This window comes from Lacerta agilis, chromosome 5, assembly GCF_009819535.1.
Source record: "Lacerta agilis isolate rLacAgi1 chromosome 5, rLacAgi1.pri, whole genome shotgun sequence".
NCBI lineage: Eukaryota > Metazoa > Chordata > Lepidosauria > Squamata > Lacertidae > Lacerta > Lacerta agilis.
The window spans coordinates 30,796,194-30,821,954 of record NC_046316.1 but is presented as its reverse complement, the minus strand read 5'-3'; the positions used below and the strand labels follow the sequence as shown (position 1 = coordinate 30,821,954).

The 25,761-nt window shown below is 41.1% G+C and overlaps 1 protein-coding gene across 6 annotated transcripts in view; it reads left to right on the top strand.

Annotated features, from left to right (window-relative positions):
• The window catches only part of PRKG1 (protein kinase cGMP-dependent 1), a 580,751-nt gene that overhangs the window by 536,339 nt on the left and 18,651 nt on the right, over positions 1 to 25,761 (top strand). For all 6 annotated transcript variants that reach the window (XM_033149161.1, XM_033149165.1, XM_033149166.1 and 3 more), the window contains one exon: positions 12,459 to 12,555. In XM_033149161.1, coding sequence (XP_033005052.1) covers positions 12,459 to 12,555 — 97 coding nt within the window. The remainder of the gene's footprint in view (positions 1 to 12,458; positions 12,556 to 25,761) is intronic.

The following is a 25,761-nucleotide window of genomic DNA, read 5'->3' as shown; positions in this document are numbered from 1 at the left end:
TGGACAATTTTACACATGCTTGTTGTTCAGTCGTTCAGTCGTGTCCGACTCTTCGTGACCCCATGGACCAGAGTACGCCAGGCACGCCTATCCTTCACTGCCTCTCGCAGTTTGGCCAAACTCATGTTTTACACATAATCAACTTTAAATGAACTTAAATTGTTGTTTTTAAATCTCCTAAATAACTTTTTAAAACTCCAAACAGCACAAGTAGCCTTTAAAATAATAATAATATTGAAATCCTGCAAATCAGCTGTTTAGCAGGAAAGTGAAATGTGAGTGTGGGGAATGAGGAAATGCATTGACTCTAGCCTCCCCTCCCTTATAGACAGAGTTTTGTAACTATTCGATCTGCTAAACTCATAAAACAATCACTATTAACTAATTATAGGGAAACCACTGTAGTTAAAATGTTCTTGTATGAAATCAACAGTTGCAACAACGAAATGGGAAATATAAACAGAGCAAGAGACAACACTGATTAGAATATCTTGGCCTTTATTGTTTTGTTTAAAACACACAGTCCTATGAAATCAACATAGATATGGTCCTGTTTCTTCATTGTTTGGAAATATGGTTGAATACTTTGATTACAACTTTGGAGTTGGGGACAGAACCAATAAGAATGGCAGTAAACGTTCATTATTTTACACTAGGGATCTTTGTGATATGGGCATAGAAAACTAAAGAGTTTTAAAATGTGTTGTTTAAACCTGAGTCACTATCAGAGATGATGTTTGCATTTTTTTAATACTTGGTGAATACAGAAATTGATTTTTAGTTTTGACAAAATAGCTAACTAAAATCCAAATGTAGCCTTCTCATATTATTTATGTCTTCATCTTGCAGACATCTTACTATAAAACGTCTCAAAATGATTTACAGTAAATAGTTAAAGATTTGTAACAAGATGTCAGTGCCTATAAAGCATACAACAAACTCAATATTCATTGTCCTCAGATATATTTACAGGTCCAAGTGCTTAAGCTTGGCGGCTATGGATTTGTCAAGGGAATATTTCCAATTGATTTTGAAAGGAAATCTTTGAACATGGAACAGAGACAGAGATCTGAGCAATGCAATATGACTTGTTCCCCATTGCAATTTCAATCAATACATAGTTATTAAAGGACATGAAGAGCAGGACAAATAAATATGCACCATGCCAAACAGGTTATATATGGCAGGCAGATGGTATGTGGTTCTTTTTCTCCTTTCCTTTTTTTTTGTTTCTCTTTTTAAAAAATAAACAAAAAGAGCAATTAAGTTATTCAGCAGAGCATTGCTGTTGCCGTGGTGAACATTTTATTTATGCAAGCCATGCTATCTTTCAGTCTCCAGACTAGAGACAAGAGACCCATCAAGTATTTACATGCTTAGATGATCAGATTTTGAGTTCGCGGCCTCTAATTAACAATGTGAAATATATTTATCTGCTCGTGAGACTTGGTAAAGAGTGGAATTCACTGTACAAAATTAGCACAGTTGACCAATTAGGAGCTCTTTGCCAATATTATAACATCAGTGCACCAGCCCCATTTGCTGACTAATAAAAAAAACATTTTAATGATCATATTTTAATCCATTAGCATTGCAGAACTCGATATGTATTTATCTGTCTCACTTAAGCTATTGAGAGGTAGGAGCAAAGACAGGTATTGTAGGAGAGCAGCAGCTATTTATAAATGCAGGTGTTTTACAGAAATCTGCATGAATGGCAGTAAAACCCAAGAAAAGAATTGCAGAATCCTGAATGTGGGCATTCAGAAGAGCTCCAAGTGCTGTTTGCTGTGGTCTCCTTACATTTGCCATAATGATGCACATGAACATATGGGAGATTCCCATAAGAATCCATAAAGATGTTTCATAAACCTAAAGCCTCACGTCCCTCCAAGGGTGCCTGGGCAGGCTTCAATAGGTGTGCTTACATCAGGGCCGGCCCAAGACATTTTGCCACCTGAGGCAAACCACAAAATGGCGCTGTCCTCACTGTTAGGGAAGAAGGGGTTAGTGACGGTCTACATCTGGAACAAGCAGGGGATTACCCGGTAAATATATACATCAGGATCTGCTGCTCCTGTGGTTCCTGCTGCCTGAGGGGCTTGCCTCACTTGGCTTCATATGTGGGCCAGCCCTGGCTTAAATCCTCTAATTATCTGAGAATTTGCATGGTGTCTCTAAACGTGTGTTAGGAGCACTGCACCTAAAATTTGGAAGAGAAAGGTAGAAGAAATAGCTCGATTTGCAGCTGTTTCCCATGGCTACAGTGGTTTTTAGAAGCTGATCATGTGACACAGAGCCCTGTCTGGTTTACTGCCCTGCCTCCATTGCCTAATCTTAATTGAGATTTTCCACTTTTCTTAGTATTTGGATAATACCTGTATTGCTTGCTAGACCAATAAAGATTGGATCACAGTGGCATGCCCTAGTGCTTGTTTTGAAATGAGGATAGACGATGAAAAAGGTAATAAGCTCTACCAAGCCTGAATTCAACAGGTACTAGGCCTACACTATCTATGATATACTATGCCACAGCAATTTGGGAGATTTTTGCAATGAACTGAAGAGAGTATCAGAATATGGGGGTTCCTGAGACCAAGCCATTGACCCAGAGCTGTTGTTTTAGAGCAGTGAGACTATCTGTCATAGTCAGCTGCAGCTGATTTATATTGCCAGTCCATTAGCGTTTCCTTTGAGTTTCATGAGTAACAAAGCATCATAGTTGGCAGCTTCATCTTGGCTACTTTTTTTATAACCTACACCTGCATTCAGCCAGGCCTAGACCAAATATTTCATCCAAAATCTATTATTACTCACACACATATTTTTTTTTAAAAAAAGGTTGGCTTGCATAGTTATTTGGCTGAAGTTGTTTTATACTAGCATGAGCCAAGGGTTTACATTAATCTTGGCAGCGATGTTTGAGCACAGAAATTATGTCTATACAAGAAAGGAAATTCTTCTCACATATTCCTTAAGAGGATTGAAGCCAAACATGAGTCCTGGCACCATTACCTTGAGAAACAAACACACCTTTTAATGCTATCTTTGTGTAGCTGTACTTTGCAACTGAACATTTGCCTATTGCACTCTCTGCTTTAAAATAATGTATGCACAAAATATCCTGAAGATACTTTCTTCAGCATAGTCTCCATATTCTTCGTGTGGATATATCTCCAAGCAGCCAAGAATGGGGGAACAATATGGGGAAGAATTTTATTCAGTTCTCGTTTAAAGGCAAGCCTACATAATTCTTACTTTCTGGAACAATATGCAAACTGAACAACAGCCAGCCTTTGAAATTCACAAATTTGTACAAATGCAATTCTCCAGTGGATGAATGTGTACAAACAAGTATATACTAGGGTAACGTGTATAAAGGTGCATATATTAGTGAGAATAACTTACAAAAATACATTATATTAAAGAAATTGCTTTGCAAAAGTGAATATATTAGGCAAAGTTGAATACAAAAATGTGAATTAGAAGAAATTCACACTAAAATGCTAGTGAATTTTCATTAGGATTTTTTTTTAATCAAATGAGGAGAGCTGAATTTAAGATAGGAAGAATTAGAACCTGAGAGGAATTGAAATGGATGGATTCACTCATCTGTAAATATAAATGTATATACAGAACATGGAATACTTCCTGTTGAAGTACATAGTAGCACAAAGATGATAGTGATATGCAACCAGCAATAAACAAGATAATGGGTGCCTGTTCTTCCATCTGGGGGATGAAAGGGAAGAAGTTAAAACAGGGAAATAAGGGGAAGGAAATTAAGCAAGTGGGAGTGATGTGGGAAGGAGCTGCAGCCCAAACTCCCATCTGCTTGCCAAATTGACGGGATGTGCAAAGTATATAGGGCTGATTTTTCTACCTTGAGCTGGCTACTTGAAGGAATGTGTCATTGTTTAGAAGAGGTCCAAAATGTGGCTAACCAGTTAGGGAGGTTGCTACCATTATATTTTGACTTGTGGCCTTATACTACAGTGGTACCTCTGTTTACGAACTTAATTAGTTTTGGAGGTCCGTTCTTAACCTGAAACTGTTCTTACAAATGGACCTTGAGCTTGTTTGGAGGTTCTAGCAGGGGAGTTCTTAACCTGAGGTACCACTTTAGCTAATGGGGCCTCCCGCTGCCGCCGCACGATTTCTATTCTCATTCTGAGGTAAAGTTCTTAACCTGAGGTACTACTTCCGGGTTAGCAGAGTCTGTAACCTGAAGTGTTTGTAATCCGAGGTGTTTGTAACCCGAGGTACCACTGTACTTGGAATCTTTCAGACGGAATGCATGAACTTTCCTTTTGAAAGACAGGTCTTCATCATTTAATGTTAGATCATTTTGATTTCAGATATTGCTGTCTCCCAGCTGGCTATAATTCCTATTTACATAGTAGTTTACTACATAGCTGAATTAAGCTATGCTGCTTATCTGAGAGGATGCTGCATGTAACAGATGTCTGATGTTTCTCAACACATCTCCTTTATTTACTAAAACCAAATTCATAAACCTAAAGCAGTAGAATAATTACAAAACTCAGATCTCATTTATCATTTTGTGAATGATTAGAACTGTGGTGCCTTTTAAGTAAAATGGAGCATTTAAACAGGGCTTACAACAATGTGCTTCTCACACACTTTTGCCTATTTGTTGTACAGTTTTCTACTATAACAACAAGAATTGTTAAGAGGTTTGCACTGGCACACTTTTGGAATATCTTTGTCCATTGTTTTACAAATATGCTGCATTTTGATTAGTTATATTCCAACTAGTGGTTTCAGCCCGTTAAAAAAACGGGCGCTAGAATGTGGTCAAATTTTTGGGGAGGCAGGATGAGCTCATCCTACCAGGTTCATCCAGGGTCCAGGAGCGTCTCCAGGAAGTCAGGTAAGCCCAAGGGTTGAGTTGGAGGGTCGTCGCTTGCCATGGGGGGCCTTCGGTTGGGCCTGGGAGGGCAGCGGGAGCCCGGGATCAGGCCGCGTCGGCGGCCGAAGTGACGCTGGCGGCGCGGAGAGCCCAGGGCCCTGTCGTCGCCGCTGATTGTTGTTGGGGCCTCCCGCTGGGCCAGCTGGGCCGCGGGAGCCCGGGAGCAGGCCGCTCGGCGGCCCGAAGGGATGCGGGCGGCGCGGGAGGGCTCAGGGCCCGTCCACCGCCGCGGGTCGTTGTGGCCTCCCGCTGTGCCTGTTCCCCCTCCCTCCCTCCCCTCCTCCCGCAATGGCGCAGCGACGTCCGCTCTCCCGGCGGCAGCACGTACGGCGGCGGCGGTGCGCAACCCTAGGCGCAGCCCCCCTCCATCGTCCCTACGCACTCTGCGTCCTGGTCCCTCCCGGCTCCCGTAGCGCGGCGGTGGTGGCTGCAATGTCGCCCTCTGCTCCCTCCCCCCTTACCGTCTCCGAGCGGCTGAGTCCTCCCCCGCCAGCTCCGGGCCTCAGCCAGTGCCTGGCTGCCCCCCACCCCCACCCCTTCCCTCCTCCCTCCCTCAACGCAAGGCTGCAGCCACCGCAGAGTCAGGCGGACGCAGTCGGTGCAGGTGGAGGAGGCTTGTCCCCTCAAAAAAGACTTCTTTTTCCCTCTGACTTTGCATGCAAAAAGCGAAAGGGAAGCAAGGCGCTGCAAAACTCCGAGGAGTCTCAGGAAATGCCCGCCCCGTCATAGCAGGAAGCCCGCGGAGGCCCCGCGCCGGAGCCTCGCCTCGCTTCTCAACCGCCCGCCCTCTCAAGGCTGTTGGGAAGCCAGCCGGCACCGGGACAGGCCGCGCCGCCACCTCTCCGAAATTTTGTGCTCCTTTCCCGCCCCTCTGAGAGGAGTTCGTGTTTGCCAGGCTTGGGAGGGAGGCACCTGTGTGGCCCCTCTCCAAAATCACAACTCCAGCTCCGGCTGCCCAAAGTCTCTGCGGGGCGGGCTGCTCTGGGCCGCTAGGCCTCGGGGCTCTTGTTGTAGCGGCGGCAGTAGCAGTGTGGCCTTCCTCCTCGGCCTCCCCAATCTTATGGAGAGCCAGCGTTCCATTTCAACGGCCCGCTTCAACTGCCGACGCTGCTCGCGGCCCGATCTCTTTGCGTCCAATCCCTGTGTCCCTGGGGCACATGCTCAGTAGCGCAAACCCAGAGACACACGGACTGGACACAGAGACACTTGCATTATATATATATAGATGTGCCATTAATAATTAACTATTTCATAGCAGCTGTTGTATAAAACCAGGACTTGGAATAAGGACAGTGTGTGGGAATGTGTTCATTGGGAAAGGGAGGATCAGCCTACAGCCGCAAACCTGCCATCACAAGTAAGAACCAGCTTAGAAACCACAAGAGTAGGAACATTTATGGAGAATCCTACATAGAAGATAACACAGCTTCCTAACTCCATCTTACCCATTCAAAACCCTATGTTTGAGAGGGAAAGGATTGCTCACTCTTACACAAAGGTACCTCAAAGAAACCAGCCCTCGCAACCTTCCTGTGCCCATTCTTAACCTTTTATCTTTAGAAATGATCTTTCCTTTGCTCAAATCCCGCCCCACTCCCCACAATTCATCTATTTTAATAGTTGCTAATTCATAATGGTCCATTCAGTGGGTGGAGCCTGAGATGGACCCTTCAGACCCCCTGCCAGTCATGGCAATGTAGGTGCAGGCAGGAACCAATTATCTTTTCCCCCAAATTATTTTTCTTGATTTTCCAAATTTCACAAGGGTAAACTGATTGTCTAGACCTATTCCAATCTGAATTCATGCCCAAGTTCAGGACTAAATCTGACCTGGTTGCCCTAGTGGATGATGACTTCTATAGCGAGAGGGGCAGGGGGAGTGTGACCCTGTTGCTCTTACTAGATCTCTCAGCAGATTTTGATACCTTTAACCATGGTATCCTCCTGGCTGTCTATGGGAGATGGGTATAGGGGCACTTTTCTGCAGTGGTTCTGGTTTTATCCCCAGGGCTGGTTCCAGAAGATAGCACTGGATGAATCCCTCTTCACACTCTGGTTCTTGAGCTATTGTTTGGACTTGTTATTAGTGGTTAGTGTCTTAATTTTAAGTCAACTCACATTCGTATTTTTCATTTCTCCTTCTTGACTCAGAATGCTTCATAGAATTGTAGATTTGGGACCACAAGGATCATCCAATTCAATGCGCTGCAATGCAGGAATCTTTAGCCCAATGTGGGGCTCCAAATCACAACTTACTTGACCACCTATTTGCTCAATTTCAATAGTTGCTGCTCTTGAAATCTGGACATCTTATTGATGTTATGCAAACTGCCAATACTTCATTTTCTTCTCCTTCTTCTGTCATTAGATATATAATGGAATATTTTATGCTATAACACTTTCCTACTATATTTCCCCCCTCAGTCTCAGAAATTGGTCTGTGATTTATCCTGTACTTTTCTTTTTTCTTACGAAGTCTACAGTACTCCTGATACTTTGTTCCAGTTGTTCAGAATGTCATTTTCAACTCTGTCACCCAACTTTCCCTCTCCCACTTTCCTCATTTTCAGGCCTCTAAAGTGCTTCTAATTTCCATTCTTACTGGAGGAATTTGCTCATCCATTGACAGTATTTTGGGTGTTTTGTTTTGTTTTTTGGTTTGCTCCAAGGCAATTTTGTTATGTTTTTACAATGCAATGCTTTTCTGCATACATAGCGTGTATGCAGAAACATGTGCCTTGTTTGTGGGTGACCCAGTTTCATTGCCCTTCTGGTTGGCTCAAAGCCACCGTATTTGCTGCTAGAGGGAATGGTTATGTGATCTGTGCGCCAATGAGCTAACAATCTAAATTTTGACAGTGTATGGGAAGAAGACTACAGATGGAAAGGTAAAAGAGGAAGGAGTAAAAAGAGATGAATGTAAATGTAGCCGTGTTTTACATACTTAAACTTCACAGCCGAGATTGGCTTTTTCTTTGGTGTTTGCTGCTATAATTGCCTGTTACACCAAGTTCAGCCCAGGTGAACTATGAAACACTGACAGGTATACGCAGGAGTTTCTTAACCTTGGAACTATAAAGTCTCCCCGCTGCTTTTGGGCTTCTTTGTATGAGCTCCTTCTGTTCCCCCATAATGTTGATGTACAAGCGGATTTTCTCTTTACCGTATATGAGCAATGCACTTTAAAATTAATAAAATGTTATGTAATATAACTCTGGTTTCAGAAACATGATCAGACAGAATTTTAGTTTCCTTTTTGCTCCAACTTTATGTTGCTTTCAGTACATTTCAAAGAATTGCATTTGAGGATTTGTCGTTCCAGTTGCATCATGCAGCATTAGAACTCAATTGGTGCATGTCCTTGTGGGTGTCTGAGTAGAGAGGTCACCAAACCTGGTTTAAAGTGAGTTTTTGGAGCTTAGATTGGAAGGAAAAATGATTTTTGAGGGGGAGAGGAATAATGAAATTTCATAGGGGTGGTATTGGCACTCAGAAAAACATTAATGCAAGTTGCCCAACTGTGTTGTGGACTATCGTCTGCTTCTTACCAGGATTAGGTGTCCTGTTTGGTGTTCTGAAACAATTAAGAAATTCTTTGTGGGCAGCATGGGTGATAGTCAGGGAATGCCTTTGGGACAGAAGCCCTTGCTCCCCACTCAGGAAAATTTGTCAGAGGGTTCTCAAATGCAGCAGACCTGGCTTACCATGTTTAGAAGTAATCAGAGTAATACACATTGCTATCTATAACAAGAGACTCCCATAAGACCAGGTTTATGATGACTTAACTGCACCACTATTGTATCCACCAAATATTCCATGAAGCATGATTTCCAGGTGAATTTGGAAATTCTTGCTCAAGAGAAACATTTGAGGGGTGTAAAGAGAAACAAAAAAACTGTAACAGGACTAGCAAATTTTCTGATTTTGCTCATGGCAGATAGGGCATGAATCTGAAACATTATTCTCCATGCTTGGATGGCCAGTAGAGGCAAGGACTTTTATGTAGCAGCAATGAGCTAAAAGCTACATTTTAAAGGGTTCTACAAAACAGGATGTTTGGAACAAAAATCAAATAGGCATTTCCTTGGACTGTCAGTGTGGCTACAATTAGGTGGTGAATGTGGTTATGATTACTAGGATGTTTTATAAACTTGCAAACATAAGGAAAATACTCCTGCTGCATCACAGGCCTATCTATTCCAGCTTCCTGTTTCCCATAGGAAACAAGATGCTATGTTATTTTAATAATGCAGGCTTAAAGTGGATTCAGACAATGTGTTTAACAGCCCATTAATACGGAACTGTCTTTCCATTACTGAATAGACCTTGCAGGGCTTTTTACTGTTTTATTTTTATTAAAGGTTATCTTTTAGTAATCATCATGTAAATGGTGTGGTCCTCCGAATCCATTCTTTCACTGTAATCCTCAACAGGGAGGATAATTCTGAAGCACATGTTTCTGGATCAGTGAGATTTGCTTCCACATAAATAAGATTAGTAATTTCAGCTAATACTTGTGGCAGATGTGACGTTACATTATAAATAAGGGGGACGTGGTGGTGCTGTGGTCTAATCCACAGATCTCTCAGTTTAGACCATAAGGTCAGCAGTTCGAATCCGCGCAATGGGGTGAGCTCCCATTGCTCTGTCCCAGCTCCTGCCAACCTAACAGTTTGAAAGCACACCAGTGCAAATAGATAAATACGTACCGCTGCAGTAGGAAGGTAAACTGTGTTTCCGTGCGCTCTGGCTTCTGTCACAGTGTTCCATTGTGCCAGAAGTGGTTTAGCCATGCTGGCCACATAATCCGGAAAGCTGTCTGTGGACAAATACCAGCTCCCTTGGTCTGAAAGCAAGAAGAGTGCCACACCCCATAGTAGCCTTTGACTGGACTTAACTGCCCTAGGGTCCTTTACCTTTACAATTTACCTACATTACAAATAGAAACATCCCAGTATTAACTATGATGGAAAATGTAAGAGCTAATAAAAGCATCCTAACTGGATTAAAAATAGATCTGTGAAGTACATTGACTAGGTTACAAAGCCTATCACAATATGTTCTTTATAATTCAGCTATGAAGAGATTTGTAAGTTGATCTTCCATTTGGCAGCATTTTAGCCTTCTACCCCTTTAATATGCACATCATGGCAAGTGTAAAATGATCAATAAGCAACTGTGTCAAACAAGGTTATTCCATGAACCACCACAGGCTCGGAGCTGATTAGCTTCCAAGATCAGATGTAATGTGTTGGCCATAGATGCAAGGTTATGGAAAGGACCTAATAAACAATCAAATGGAGTTTATTTCCCATCAGAACCTTTTGAAATAGGATTACCAGGATTGCTTCACAAGATGCTTTTGCAGTTTTTCTATTTACTTTTGCTTTTCGTAGTGTTTTTTTGCACTAACCCATGTTTTGTGAATGGACCAGTGGATCAAGGGGCACAGTAGACAGCTGGCCATACCTCAGCCGCCCACCCAAACAAAGTTCTTTAAAAGAGAGCCCAAGCAAAGTACTATATGTGGGGCTTCCCTTACACTTTACCTGGAAACTGCAGTTGCTGTCAGCATGTGACACCTCTGCTCAAAGATCTGCACTGGTTAACCTGCGGGTTCACCTTGCCCAACATGTGCCCACACGACTGTTTCAGTCTGCGGAACCAGCATTGCTTGCTTACACGTGTCAAATAATATCTGCGCTTGTAAGAAATCTGTACATTGTGTGGCAGCTACACTTTGGAATTCCCTGCCTATTGACATCAGGCAGGTGCTTTTCCTGAACTCTTGTTTGCAGCTGCTTAAAACATTTTTGTTTACACAAGCCTATCCAGACACATAGATTAGATTCTAAACAGGTACAGGTATGACAGAATCACTGCTATATACACATATTAAAGTGGGAGAAAAATAATATTCATGAAGATCTAGCAGAATTACATTCTTTCTTTTTAGTCCAGCAATGTGAATAAAATGTTGAAAACTTAGTCAAGCATAATGTCTTAGGGTTGCTTTGCATGTGCATTCAACATTTCTAATCTAAAAATAAGTAAATGTTGCTGGCCATGTTAGCAGTCAAATGCGGTTATTTTTGGTCATGTGATTATTTTTAATATTATTTTTTGGGTGGTAGTGTACTCTCCAGCACAAGTGAAGGTGTGCCTTTTAGTGTGCTCCCAGGTAATGACAACAAGCAGAAAATAAACATGTGTAATTAATAAAAAAAAATGCCATTAACACCAAACATTCACATATTTATTAGGCATGCTAGTAAATTAAACACACTGACCAGGGTGTAACTAGTTTTAAATGCCCAAGAGTTTTTTCTGAACTGTGTTCCCCTCCATAATACATGGTCACCTGTTTTTGAAACCTAAAGGAGTATATATATATATTTTTTTAAAAGCGCTTTTGAGTGTGATTCAGGAAGACACCTATATCCAGCTGGAATAAATGAGCTAAAAGGGCACAGCTAAATAAGTACCCTCTAATTTTTACTTAGTTAGCCTATGTTACCTTACACATAGTCTGTTTTGGAATGCATGAGAAACCATCTGTTCTGTACGTGGTAAATGTTAGAACCATATACAGTTTCTGAAGAACAAAGGTGGCAGCACATGCATGAGGTCTTTTTTTTCTGGCACCCAAGTACTTCCCAGATGAAACTTCAGTAAGTGTGTGGAACCTGTTCTTCCATTTGCCCTCTTAGCCTTTCTAAAAATACTGTAATCCCAAAGAAGAAGCTATTTTGGGAGCTGCATCTGCATGGGTATACCCTTGGGAGGCTTAGTTTTGGCATGCGCGCATGTGTCAGTTTCACATGGCTTACATAGCAAGTACTGTGCACACTTATTACAAGCCTTTCTGTACACAGACTCGAGAGACAACTCCTGGATCTGGGAACCACAAAGCTTTTGAATTTTGTATGCTGAGTTTCTAAATGCAGGAGAAGGGGAAATGTTCTAATGGGTGTCTGAAATAATTCCTTTCAGACATCCACACGCCAGTTCCTCAGCTTATTGGATCTGATTTCATAAAACCTGGCTGTGGTTTCTCTCTGGGGACCTTAATGATCTTGCCACTTTCAATAAACATTTATAGAAACTGCCAGCTTGCGGACAAGAGAAACTCATATGAAAGACTTTATCTTCCAAAAATATTAAAAAGCAAAAAAAATTAAAATCCTCAAAAAAAACCACCCCTCCCACCTTCACGAGAAGATTAATAGAAACTGTCAAGATGTAGCCTTCAGTTGATAACTGGAATTGAATTATAGCGCGAAGCATTTGCATTACACGGACATTCTGTTGGCACCTCTGGTTTATTTTGGGGGCGGAAATGCAAATAGGTTTTGAACGCGGACCAATAAAACAATGGGTGAGAAAACAAAGAAACTTTGAGAGACAAGATGGAAATTAAGCTCGTAAACTCCGTTCAGCGCGCATGTCATCCAGGAACAGAGTTATGTAGCACTCATGTTTGCACTTCTAAGAAATTTCCATTTTTTCGCATTAAAAAATCCAGATATGAAGCCGAAGCTGCCTTTTTTGCCAACCTGAAACTATCTGACTTCAACATCATTGACACACTTGGAGTTGGAGGTTTTGGAAGAGTTGAGCTGGTAGGTAACAATTCTCTTTTTAACATGTTAACTCTGTTTTGTGGGTTTGCGGGGGGGGGGAGGATTGGGAAGGAGATTTATCCTTTCCTTGTACCCAACGAAGAGAAATATTGGTGAACATAAGGGTGTAAAGCTGTCAGTCACTAAAAAGCAGTGATAAACTTTGCAGTAGTGGGGGGAAATCAATCTAAATAAACTGTCACTGCCTTGGTAAGTCCGGGTTTTTCATTCTCCAGGGTACCTTGTATTTAAATAATGTGACAGCTGGGGGAGCAGGGGAATCTTCTAGCCAATATATTAAAATAAGGACTCACATGGGCTGTGGTACAGTTTCAGAAAGAATGCAATATTTATCATTTCCTCATTGCTATTATGTTTGCTCTGCTCTAGGTATTTGCAATTAAGATAAAAAAAAATAACCATTGTCCAAATGTAATAGAATTATGCAATAACCCAAATAGCAATTTTAATGTGCTGTTGTTGTTGCTTTAATTTTATATATTCTGTTTGCATTCTGTTTTATATGGCTTTGTATGGTTAGCTCCCGTGGGAATTTATGCTGAAGGCATGTGATATATATTACGCAAAGATTTGTGTTGAAGGCATGAGATATATATTACACAAATAAGTAAACAATATTAATAGAATTATGTTGACCTTTAAATATATATAAAATGAAGATACCGGTGATCAATATGTATTTTTTTGTTCTATATATGTGTATGTATCAAATGTATAAAAAGAGAAAAATATATTATTAGTTGGGTGACTCATTTGTGAGATCATGCAACAGATTTATAGCAACAAGGAGGACTCCCTGATACGTGACACCTGTCAGACACATAGGAACTCCTTTAAGTTATGTACAGTGCAGTAAACAGGTTTTCTGCTGCCTTTCCAAAAATAAAGGGATATCCCTTCCATAAAAGTAAGGCAAACAAGCAGTTATGGCATTAACAACCTCTTCTTGGGATAGACTTGCAGGTTGTGAGCCCAATCCAGAGTTGTACACACAGTACACCCAAAATTATTTGTATTTAAAGTTTAAGCATGCAGTTGCTATGAGCCAAAGAACTTTGCAGCTAAGGCTGCAATCCTAAATGCACATACCAGGGAAGAAGTAAGCCTCACAGAGTGGGAGTTACTTCCAAGTAAATATGCATATGATTGCACCACAATTCATTGAACAACAGTTCATATGCTGCATATTGAAACAGACTGGGGTTTCAGGTGAGATTGTGATATGGCATTGGGGGCCTGCCATTTGGGAGGGGTGTCTGGCATTTAATTGGGCATGCCCAGTTCATATACCGGTATCTAGACTTAAGAATAATCTCATCCAACCTTACAGGCATTTGAAAAGAAAATGCTAAGCTGAAAGACTTCATATCAAGCAAGTCCAAGAATTTAGGAATGGGTTAGACCACTGTGAAAAGTGGACCAAACCAATTTCTTCTCCATTCCCCGCCAAGCACCAAATTACTGTGTAGTTAAAGGTGTAGAATGTCATGCACATCTGGTTGGTCACTATGCAAACAGGATGCTGGACAAGATGGGCCACTTACCTGATCCAGCTTGGCTCTCCTTATGTTCTTAGAGCTGTATTTTTTATTTTTCTGGAAAAACACTGATCAAGTTAAAAAAACAACAACATTGCTTAAATGCTGTTTATAGCACTATCTTGACTTTTGTGGTGGGAATTTTCCCATCACCAAGGTGTAACTTTGCTATCATGTAATCAGTGGTAAGACTGAAAACTGGAATGTCTGTGATTCAGAGCTAGTACTGGCTGGTGGGCTGTCAAGAATGCACTGGCCTATAGTTTAATGTTCAGATGTGGCTTGTTATAAGTACATGGATAGTGCTCCAGACACCTTTGTGAGTGCCAGTTGTTTTAAGAATGTGTTCCCCGGACCAGTTTAGATGCAGGTACATGTCCATTAAAAGAGACAGACATTTAAATAATTGTCAATTCATGGAAGATTGGAATGGAATTTAGGAAATTTGGAGTTTTCCTCAGCATAAAAGGCCACATCATAAAACTTAACACAGTGAAAAGTGTGAGCTATCATATGCAGTAATGGGGTCCCTCCTATGTAATTTTGTTGTCTTTATAAGTTAACAGACATTTCCAGAAGACTTGTATTACTGTTCATGGAGTTTCCTGGGTGGTTTTCTGTTTTAAGGAATATGGCCTTAGTCTCATATTGCACTATCCCTCAGTAGATACTATTTTAGTCCAGTTCTTCACCAGGGCTGGCGCGTCCATTAAGGCGAACTAGGCAATTGCCTAGGGCACCAAAATGGAGGGGGCGCTGGCCAGGCTTGGGCGGGGAGGTGGGACAGGCGAGCAGCAGCTTCTCTGCTACAGCGGAGAAACTGCTGCTTGCCTCTCAACCACCCCCCACCTCCCGCTAAAGCAGGCTTTGGCGGGGGACGCCAGAAGGTGGTCTGCTTAGGGCGCAAGAAACCCTAGCACCGGTCCTGTTCTTCACCTCAAATGGCTGGTGGTGTCCAAAAGAATCTTGCAGAAAGAGACAGGAAGAGACTTGTTCAATTTTCAAGCAAACAATGGCTGTCAGATTTGGGTTTTTAGCGAGAATAATTACAAATCTATCTCCACTAATCCACTAAGAGCATAATTAAATTTGCAAAGTGCTTAGAAGCCTATTTTGGCATCCAGTGGAATATAAATAAATAAATGCCAGTATTAATACTGATAATAATTCAAGCAGAATAGCCTTGGTAATGTTGCCTTTAGAAATCAGGTGTTTGAAATATGGGTTAAGTAATCATACGACAGTGTTCTCGAAGCTACCAACACGAGTTTGGCCAAACTGCGAGAGGCAGTGAAGGATAGGCGTGTCTGGCGTGCTCTGGTCCATGGGGTCACGAAGAGTCAGACACGACTGAACGACTGAACAACAGTAATCATACAAAGGACTGCAGGGTTTGTATCTCTGGCCCCTCAGTATTCATTCCTATCAAAGAACCATAGAAAATAATCTACCCCATTTGCCCCCTTAGTCTGTTTTTGTAAATAAATAAATAAATAAATAAATAAATAAATAAAATGCATAAAAATAATAGTTCATGATGCCCACAAACTACACCAGGCATAGGCAAACTCGGCGCTCCAGATGTTTCGGGACTACAACTCCCAACATCCTTAACTAACAGGACCAGTGGTCAGGGATGATGGGAATTGTAGTCTCAAAATATCTGGAGGGCCGAGTTTGCCTATGCCTGATCTACACATTTATCAGACTCCGTGACCTCCTAACAGCCACCATCATAAATCTCCACTGAGTCTGCCAAGTAAGCAGAGGCTATTCCAAGAAATGTTCAGCTCATGTTTCTGCCTAAGATGAAATAAAAGGAAGCAATATAAGATAGCCAGACATCCTGTTTTAACAGCTATAGCGCCACAGAAATAAACAAAGTCATTCTTGTCTTTTGACTAAGAGATGAGCTACACATTACCTTCCCTCTGGGAGGCTGTTTCCACACGCTGACTTTTTTATGCCTGACTGTAAGACCTCATACATTGCGCCATATGGAACATCTCTTATGTAAAGCACATAGGCTGTAATGCAAAAAACTAATATCTAGCCTTTAGCAGCAACTACCGGTACTACAATGAAAGACAGGAAATGAACAAATCTCCTAACTGGATAAGACCCTGATTATACATTGAGGACAGTTGTCAGGGCTCATATGTCAGCTGCTGTCAGAAGAATGCCAGGTGCTGGGAACTAGGAGTTGAGTCAAGGATGAGGGACAATCCAGGAGGCGAAGCTGAAGAGCACACCTGAGTCCAGATAAGAATATTTTATACTTTGCCCAGTCTTGGAAGGACCAATGGCCAGCATGGGTGGGTGGGGAGCAAATCAGAGCATGGGAAGTCCAACAGTTCACTGCCTAAGAAGATTCTCTCAGCTTCAGCCCTGGTGGCTTATTACATGGGGTAGCCAAAAAAAGGAAACCAAGGATACCTGGTTTTAGTCCCGGTGGGGCCTCTCAGCAATCTACAATTCTGAATGTAACTTCAATAGTTTTCTGCATAGTGGCTTCCAAACTCCCTACCCACAGTGAATCCTGTCTTCTCCAGAGAAATGTAGGTTATATTCTAAAGTGCACACTTAATTCCTAAAGGGAATTATCATTCAGGTATTCCACATCTTTTTGTCCTTGTTGTAAAAACCAAGAAAAAAATTAAACAAAAATGAGACGCAATGATGTATAACTTTATTCTCTAAAGCACTGTCAACTTGCTGTGCATGAAACCTACATTTCACTAACTGTGTCTGGCATAAACCTTTATTTAAACTACATGAATGACACACTAGCAGTGGGTTTCCATTGAGGCATCTCACTGCCAAGATCCTTCTATATAGAGCACACCCTAGGAGGGAGATTTTGATGGTAGCAGGGAAGTAGCAGTCATGAGAGCCTAATATAAAATATTATCCAAAGGATCAAGTTGATGCTAATTGTCATTTTCTCTTGATGTATGAGGTTCACTGACATGTGCCAAAGTTTTGAAAGCTGCGGGAAAGTTATTTTGTTGTTGCTCCTGGAAAAGAATCCTCCCGGCAGCTGGATCTAGGCTTATTTCAATGTATAATCCAAGTTTTTCAGTTGGGTGCAGGGGGCTCTATCTCCTATTGATAATGAATGTAGGGTGTTGAAAGCAAGACAGTATGATCTCTCTGGCTTCTATTGGGGACCTGACCAAGAACTAATAATAATTATTTGTTGTTGTTGTTATCCTGCCTTTCCACAATTAATCATCCAAGGCGGCTAACAAAAATACAAATTTAGAAAAATAATGGTGATCCTAGAGTGTACAGTGGTACCTCGGGTTAAGAACTTAATTCGTTCTGGAGGTCCGTTCTTAACCTGAAACTGTTCTTAACCTGAGATACCACTTTAGCTAATGGGGCCTCCCTCTGCCGCCGTGCCGCCGCTGCACGATTTCTGTTCTCATCCTGAAGCAAAGTTCTTAACCCGAAGTACTATTTCTGGGTTAGCGGAGTCTGTAACCTGAAGCGTTTGTAACCTGAAGCATCTGAAAGCCGAGCTACCACTGTATATCCAGAAAAAAGAGAGTGCATATACCCTTCCCCCATGCATTGATGTACTATTAAGATCACCATAATCCTTGTGGACTTGAAGCTAAACAGAAGAACCTTATTACTGAAGTTGACTACTGCTTTTTAGTGGCTTGCATTATATGTTTTATAGTTTTATTTTTTTGATTATTATTATGTTGTAATTGTTATTTTTTATTGTTGTTCACAAAACTTGGATGTATAATTGTGGAAAGGTGGGATAAAATTGTTTGGGGATATGGCAGGGAACACTTATAAAGTTGAGAATATTTATAGAATGACAAAAAAGAATAATCAGTGAATACAAATCATATCTGAAACTTTTGTACACTTTGGCGTAAATTATAGTCTGTTTCCCAAGCCGTATCAGTCAGAACTATTGATTTGGAAATGCTTTCCGTTTACCACTGTTCTCGTGGGTCCATTATATAGCGGCTATCTGCTGCAGTACCTGTCATTTAAGCATAACATGCTGCCATCAGAGAGGTTCTGTTATTGACTTGCTGTGTACAGATCTTGCCAGTACATTGGTACAAAGCCCAAGATTCCACTTCAGTATATCATTTCTTCCTATGCTTTAAAACAGGCATAGGCAAACTCAGCCCTCCAGATGTTTTGGGACTACAACTCCCGTCATTCCTGACTACTGGTCCTGTTAGCTAGGGATGATGGGAGTTGTAGTCCCAAAACATCTGGAGGGCCGAGTTTGCCTATGCCTAATTTAAAATATCTACTCATGTGCCTTGTGTAAAATTAGTAGGTGCTTATTAAGATATACTTTACCCATCAGCTTATTTTGTGTGTGCCCAAATTAGTGCCACGAATGTGCACTGACTTCCTATGGCTTTTCAGTCACAACTCATAGTGGTTGCTTTAAATACTTTTGAAAAACCACTTTATATGCTATCTTCTATCCCTTAAAATCAATGGAGTATCTTTTTTTACAATGTCACTGGTGCTTCAAGTTCAAATAATATGTCTCCCCCCCCCCCCCCGCATTCTCCACACACATACACACATGAAATTATGATAGAGGAGCTTTGCTCTAACTGCTTGTCTCTGTGGACTGCACTAACCACTCAAGAAGGCCTTGCAATATACAATACCTCTTATCACCCATTATAACAATAGGCCCATAGTTAACAATATGTCTGAGAATGAGTCTTAGCACAGGACTGTCTAGAGTGGATAGAGGCAGTCTCGCTTTTCCCATTTTATGGTGCAGGTTCATCCCATGCCCCAATGGGGTATCCTTATAGTATTATTATTATTATTATTATTATTATTATTATTATTATTATTATTAATACCCTGTCCATCTGGCTAGGTTTCCCCAGCCACTCTGGGCGGCTCCCAATCGAATATTAAAAACACAATACAGCATTAAACATTAAAAACTTCCCTAAACAGGGCTGCCTTCAGATGTTTTTTAAAAGTAGGATAGTTCCTTATTTCCTTAACATCTGATGGGAGGGCGTTCCACAGGGCAGGCGCCACTACCAAGAAGGCCTTCTGCCTGGTTCCCTGTAACTTCGTTTCTCGCAGTGAGGGAACCGCCAGAAGGCCCTCGGCGCTGGATCTCAGTGTCCGGGCTGAACGATGGGGGTGGAGAAACTCCTTCAGGTATACTGGGCCAAGGCCATTTTGGGCTTTAAAGGTCAGCACCAACGCTTTGAATTGTGCTCGGAAATGTACTGGGAGCCAATGCTGGTCTCTCAGGACTGGTGTTATATGATCCTGGTGGCCATTCCCAGTCACCCGTCTAGCTGCCGCATTCTGGATTAATTGCAGTTTCCGAGTCACCTTCAAAGGTAGCCCCACGTACAGACCATTGCAGGAGATAACTAGAAAATGCACCACTCTGGTGAGACAGTCCGTGGGCAGGTAGGGTCTCAGCCTGCGTACCAGATGGAGCTGGTAGACAGCCACCCTGGACACAGAATTAACCTGTGCCTCCATGGACAGCTGTGAGTCCAAAATGACTCCCAGGCTGCGCACCTGGTCCTTCAGGGGCACAGTTACCCCATTCAGGACCAGGGAGTCCCCCACACCTGCCCTTCTCCTGTCCCCCCAAAACAGTACTTCTGTCTTGTCAGGATTCAACCTCAATCTGAAGTAAAGTATGCTGTTCTGCCAATCTTCCAGTGAATTAATACTTGGCAAGTGGTGCCTAGGCATCACTTTATCTTTACAGATGAAGACCTCTACACGTGGCCTGTCAGAAGTATGCATACACTTTGTGGATCCATTAATTTAAAGGAGGGTTTGAGGAAGTGGGGGCCCGCTTAACTCTCCCAACACAGCACACACCAGGGCAGGTGGTTTACATTGGTTAGGATGCTGTATCCTATAAAAAAAAACCTGTGTTGTTCTGCAGAGCAATAATCACTCTTGACCACTCTAAATGTTCTCAGAGTGAATAGAGTCATTCAAAGAAAGAAATGCATATAACCATACTATGGAACATAAGCTCATGAAATTGAATGTAAGTTCATACACCAGAGGGCCTAGTTCATTAACTTCCATCCTGTGGAGATTTAAAAAAAATGTGAATTAGGTGATTGCAATTTCTTCATCTAATCAATATTCAAAGGTTACATTGATGAAATGAAAGCAGAGTCCTAAAAGATTGTGAGCATTCAGAGTATCCTTTGCCTTGATATGTCCCTTTCTTCCCTCTCTGAGATAATTACAGTGTTTTGTGCTTCGTGGTCTGCTTATTTGTCTATTTATTTATCTGGGCTACATTTTGAAAAAAGTTAAGCACTTTTCTGTCCCATTAATTCTCCCCTTGAGACAATTTCTAACTTAAATTGCGTAACCTTCATTGGATTATGGCCTTCATTTATCTTTTTAAGCTTTTTACTAACTTAATCAATGGATGAGATCCAGTTATACAATAGAGTTTAAAGAGCAAACCCAAGCAAGTATCTGAAGCAGAGAAAATAAGGCAAGACATGCAACTCTTAATTATTCACAAGTGTGCTCAGGAATTCCTTACTCCAAAATCTGTAAAACACCATGAAGCTTTTCAACGGGGTGGTTTTGTTTGTTAGTTGGCTTCCGTCATTTGTTAACTCTCCAGCAAAATGAACATTTATTTAACAGTTTATCTAAAAAAGAAAAAGATCAAAATATATCTATCATTGTTTGAAATATAGCTGCCTGAGAAGAAAAATGTCAAACCTTGTATGCAATTAGTGTAGCAACCTAGGAGCAACTGCTACAAGGAAACATTTTATATGAAGCTGAGTGAACCATACACATGTCAAGAAAATGAAATGGGAACTTCAAGAACAGTGTGGGAGAATATTCTGCCTAATTTTAGCACCTCCTGACCCAAGCGATTTTACGTGCAGTGTTCAGCAGATTTAATCAGGTACAAAATTGGTTCAAAAATAAAATTAGAGCCTGACTGTAAGTTATTCATTGTAAGACGAATGTGATAAATAATCATGTACTTTGGATAAGAATTAGGAAAACAAAATAATAGTACTACCATGGGTGTAATCGGAAGTCAACTTTATTTTCTCTTAATTCTCTTTCTATTCTTCTTTTTTCTTTCTGTTCTGTAAATTAGTAATAGATAACAGTAATGATTGATGGTGTATAGATTGTATAGTTGTGTATTGTTGTATTCTGAAGTATATTATGGTGGGATGTGGAATGTTGTGAAATTTAATGTTGTTTGTCAAAGTTTTTGTTTTTGTTTTAAACCTATTCATTGAGATATCCTAGAAACAAGGAGTATGCATTCTTCTTATAGGAACTTTAAGAACAGCATTGTGTAGAAGAGTGATCAGATATGAAAGGACAGACTTTACAAATTGGCAGTGCTTCATCTATTCCTGAATCAGTTTTAGCACATGATGTGATGTCTGCATGGAATAGGCCTGACTGGTCTGTATCATAGTCTCTGAAAAACCTTAATAGTAATAATAGTACCTTTATTGTCAATGTACAACCTGTGTACAGTGAAATTAACCGAGCCTCCCCCCCCCACAAACACTCAATCTCATTGCAATCTGTGTGCTTGTTGCACAACACACCAACCCCGAAAGCCAGTTGCACTATATTATTTTCCGTTCAGCAGCCTAACAGCCCAAAGATAGAAACTGTTTTTTAGCCTGTTGGTATGACTGATTATACTTCTATATCTCCTGCCCGAGGGTAGAAGATTAAAGAGGTGCTGGCTGGGGTGTGAATCGTCCCTGGTAATTTTTCTCGCTCTCCTAAGGCAACGATCTCGCTCTCCTAAGGCAACGATCCCTTGCGATGTCATCTAGCAGGCTCAGGGAACAGCCCATGATATCATGTGCTGTGTTCGCTACCCTCTGTAAAGACTTTCTGAAGTTGTTGCATTTTTCATATAATTCATAGAGCCCCGTCATATGCAGGTTTTTTAATGTGGAGATATTGGTTGAATACATGTGGTTTGAGATTTTCCTCAGCTGAGTACATGCTCATGCTATTGCTTCTGTGCATGTCTCAATCCCAATCTACTCTTCCACTCTGTAAATTGACAAGTGGGTTAGATGCAGAGGGTTTAAAACAAATAGCATAGTATATCTTTACCTCATGGGGGTAGGGTATATTATTATTATTATTTATCTGCCATTCACCCTAAGGTTCCAGGGCAGGTTACAACGTTAGAATACAATATTAAAAACAGTTGCAGAACTACTTCCAGTATGGAAATAAGATTGCTCCTAAAAATATCCATCTCAAATATCAAACACCAGGGTAAAGCGGCATGTCCTCAGCATTTGCCGGAAACCAGAGGTTCATCTGGCTGAAGTTGCCAGGTGAACCTCTGTGGGGAGTTGCACAACTTAGGAGCTGTATACTGTACTTCTACGGTTACAGTATTCTTAAGAGACCAGAGTCCATGTCCAAGGCTATATCTAGGACTTAGCAAGGCTGTCATCTGCCTCCAATATGCGCCAGCACATATTCTCCATGAGAACAAAAAAGAGGATCAAAATTACCCATGGCAGAGAGGTCAAACTGAAACCAGTTCTCCGAATGAAACCCGAATCTCCCAGAAGAGAGACTCCTAACTTCAATAGAAAAAACACAGAGTTTTAATAATTATTCTCCCCTCCCCCCAATGATATTCACTAGTCTGTTTAGTCATTGTTGTACAACACTATTATTTATTTATTTTTAAAAACTATAGCCCTCCTTTCAGTCAAATGTTTCCCACGGTTGCAGTAGTACAAACACAGTAGGGAAGGAGGGGAGAAGCAAATCCTCTGCAGCTTCTCCTTCTCTGGCCAATGGATAGAACTAAGCTAGTCTTTCCTTTGCCATGTTTTTCTTCCTAGAATGCAAAGGGATGCAGCCTCCCTAATGCCTTAGGTTTCCTGTCCACATTGTGATTCCCTCCTGCTCTGCACTCCCAGGACAATTCACTCCCCCTTGCTCCTTCCTTCCAAACCACAGTTAAGCTCGTCAAATCTATTTTAAACAGTGGTTTCTGAATCTTTAAGATGCATAACATGTGAGACAGAGAAAAAATAGAGGTGCTCAAAGCATGGTGACCTCGTTCACTTTGTCTGGCAACAAGCTTGATTAGTAGGTCAGCTGAGCATCTGAAGGGAAAAAAGGAAATGGACAAAGCTGTACAATTATTTAACTTATTTAAGATATTTGGGGGAGGAGAGCTAATTTCCCGTTGTCATGGAGATGGGCGAGAAATTTATATAACTTCTTAGAATTGAAGTTTGTAAGGTTAGGCGGGCCAAATCTTTCCCATATACATGAAGGTGAAATATTCAAAATAAGCTTCAATCCAGTTTCCTAAAAATGGGTGTAAATCAGTCTGGAGTCTGATCAACATCTTTCTTGCACTTTGTATTTGCAGCAAGCAGCATGTACAGGGTATTAAGCATGCATAATGTTGTTCTGCACATCCCAATCATTGATACATGAGTAGTTTCAGAGATCCAGCCATACTTTGAGTTTGGTTTCCTTGGAGTGAGGATTACTTGAGTCTGATGGTTTTATTCACACAGGTTTGTATTCATATAGGCTAAGCATAAAGTGGGAGGTTCAGAGTATCAACAATCCCGTCAAATCCTACTCCCCCAGGTTCTTTTGTTGGTACCTGCCTATCTTGGGAGACCAGGACTCCACTTAACCTAGGTTCAGAAGCACTGAACTGCTTAACTGTAATTTGTAGTGAAGGAGTTTGCTCCAGGGAGGAAAAGACCTGTAGCAGGAATGAATAACCCATGGCACTCAGGATGCTGTTAAACTCAAGCTCCATCAGATCAGCCCTAGCAAGCAGAGCCATCAGTCAGGAATAATGAGAGCTGTAGTCCACAACACCCGGAGATGCTGCAGCTTCTTTGCTCTCCAGGGCAGTCTTTCACTACAGAGTTAAGCAGTTCAAAGCAGTTGTGTTTCCCATCCCTGGACTACAAAGAGAAAGCGCACGTTCATGGAGCTGGCTCCCCATTTTTCATGTACCGGTAATTAGCAGGGAACCAATGTTACATCTTCATTGGCCTGCTGTCTATATGTATCAGGACCAGTTACCATGTCCACTAAAATGTGTTTGGCTGTTTTTGTTTTCCCTGGCCAGCTTGCATGGCCAGCAGGGTCAAAAAAAATGGGCAATGGGACAATCCACATAACTTTTGCACAGATGCCATAACACACAAAATTCAGCTAATCTTGTCACCATGAACATAGCAACCTGAGCAGGAATACACTGTACTGACCACATGCATTGGCTAAATAAGGTTCTGGTTTAGTTAATTATCCATGCAGCATTTTAGGCATGATGGTGTTTGATGAAGCAAGGCATTTCAGAAAATAAAAAGGACACGGCTTTTCTCATGTTTCAGCTTGTGCTGGATAATTTATTTTTAACCAAGGATTCATTTTGCTCATGTCATTAGTCTGCAGACCATTTCCCCCTCCCTCCAAAGAGAGAGACAGAAACCCTCAGTTCTATTTGTGTGCCTCATGTACAGTTATGCTGCAAATATCAGTGTGGGATTCAAGTACCAAGGTTACTTTTAGTGTTTCATTATGCATGAGAGAGCATTCATTTACGAGAATCCATAAAGAGGACGTGCACAGACCCATGCTATGAGCAGCACAGATCATATCAAGTATTGTTGTCTCTTTGCATTTTGTTATTCAGTTAATGCCCTGCAGAAATAGACCTTATGTCCAAACAAAAAGATCTTTAGCAGAAACGGTAAAATGTCTCCTAAACAGGGTGCAGAATATGCAAATAAAAAGATGCACAAAGCCATGAATTGAGGCCCATTATGGATGTTTAGCATTATGAGTTGTAAAATAAGTGAGACAGCTTTAGAGCATGCTAAAGCTTCACATATGCTTTTTCACAGCCTTTACTTAATATACGTAGGAAGCTCTTCAACTATTCATGCACTTGTGAGTATGGGAATAGGTTTTGCAATACTGAGTTCCACAGTAATGTGGTTACAGTTTATCCTGCACAATTCCAGATAGAAAACATGGATATCTCATACATTATAATTATTACTATTTACATATCACTTTTCTACCCTAAGTAGAAATACTCCACAAATATTGTTTTCATCAAAACAAGGAAAACATTGTGAAATAGTATACAAAACCTAAAATATCATATAAGAGCAAATAAGTAATAGCAGCAGCCAGCAATTTAAGAACCGAGCTCCGAAAGGATTGGGGTAATAATAATTTTTAAAAAGCTTATACTTGCCTTGTTGCCAAAAGGAGATGTGAATCCCAAAATTTCTGAATTCTGCTGGGGGTGTGGAAAGCCTTCGAAACAAAATGCAAAATAAGCACATTCTGTAAAGCCTTAAAAGATTTTCCAACTGCAGGATTTGGGCCCACTATCACAGAATTTGGATTGTTACAGTGAAGAATTTAAGAGTTTTTAAATTGAAGGGAAAAAATCTTTGCTTGTGAAGTTTCTATCCACCCCCCCCCGACAAAATGTTCATAAAATCTTTGCTTTATTGAGTCTACACAAGAAGTTCCACCTATAATGACCCTAGACACAGTCAGCGTGTGGATGTTTGTCAGAGACATCAATCACTTTTACTCTTTGCCCCTAGAAAAA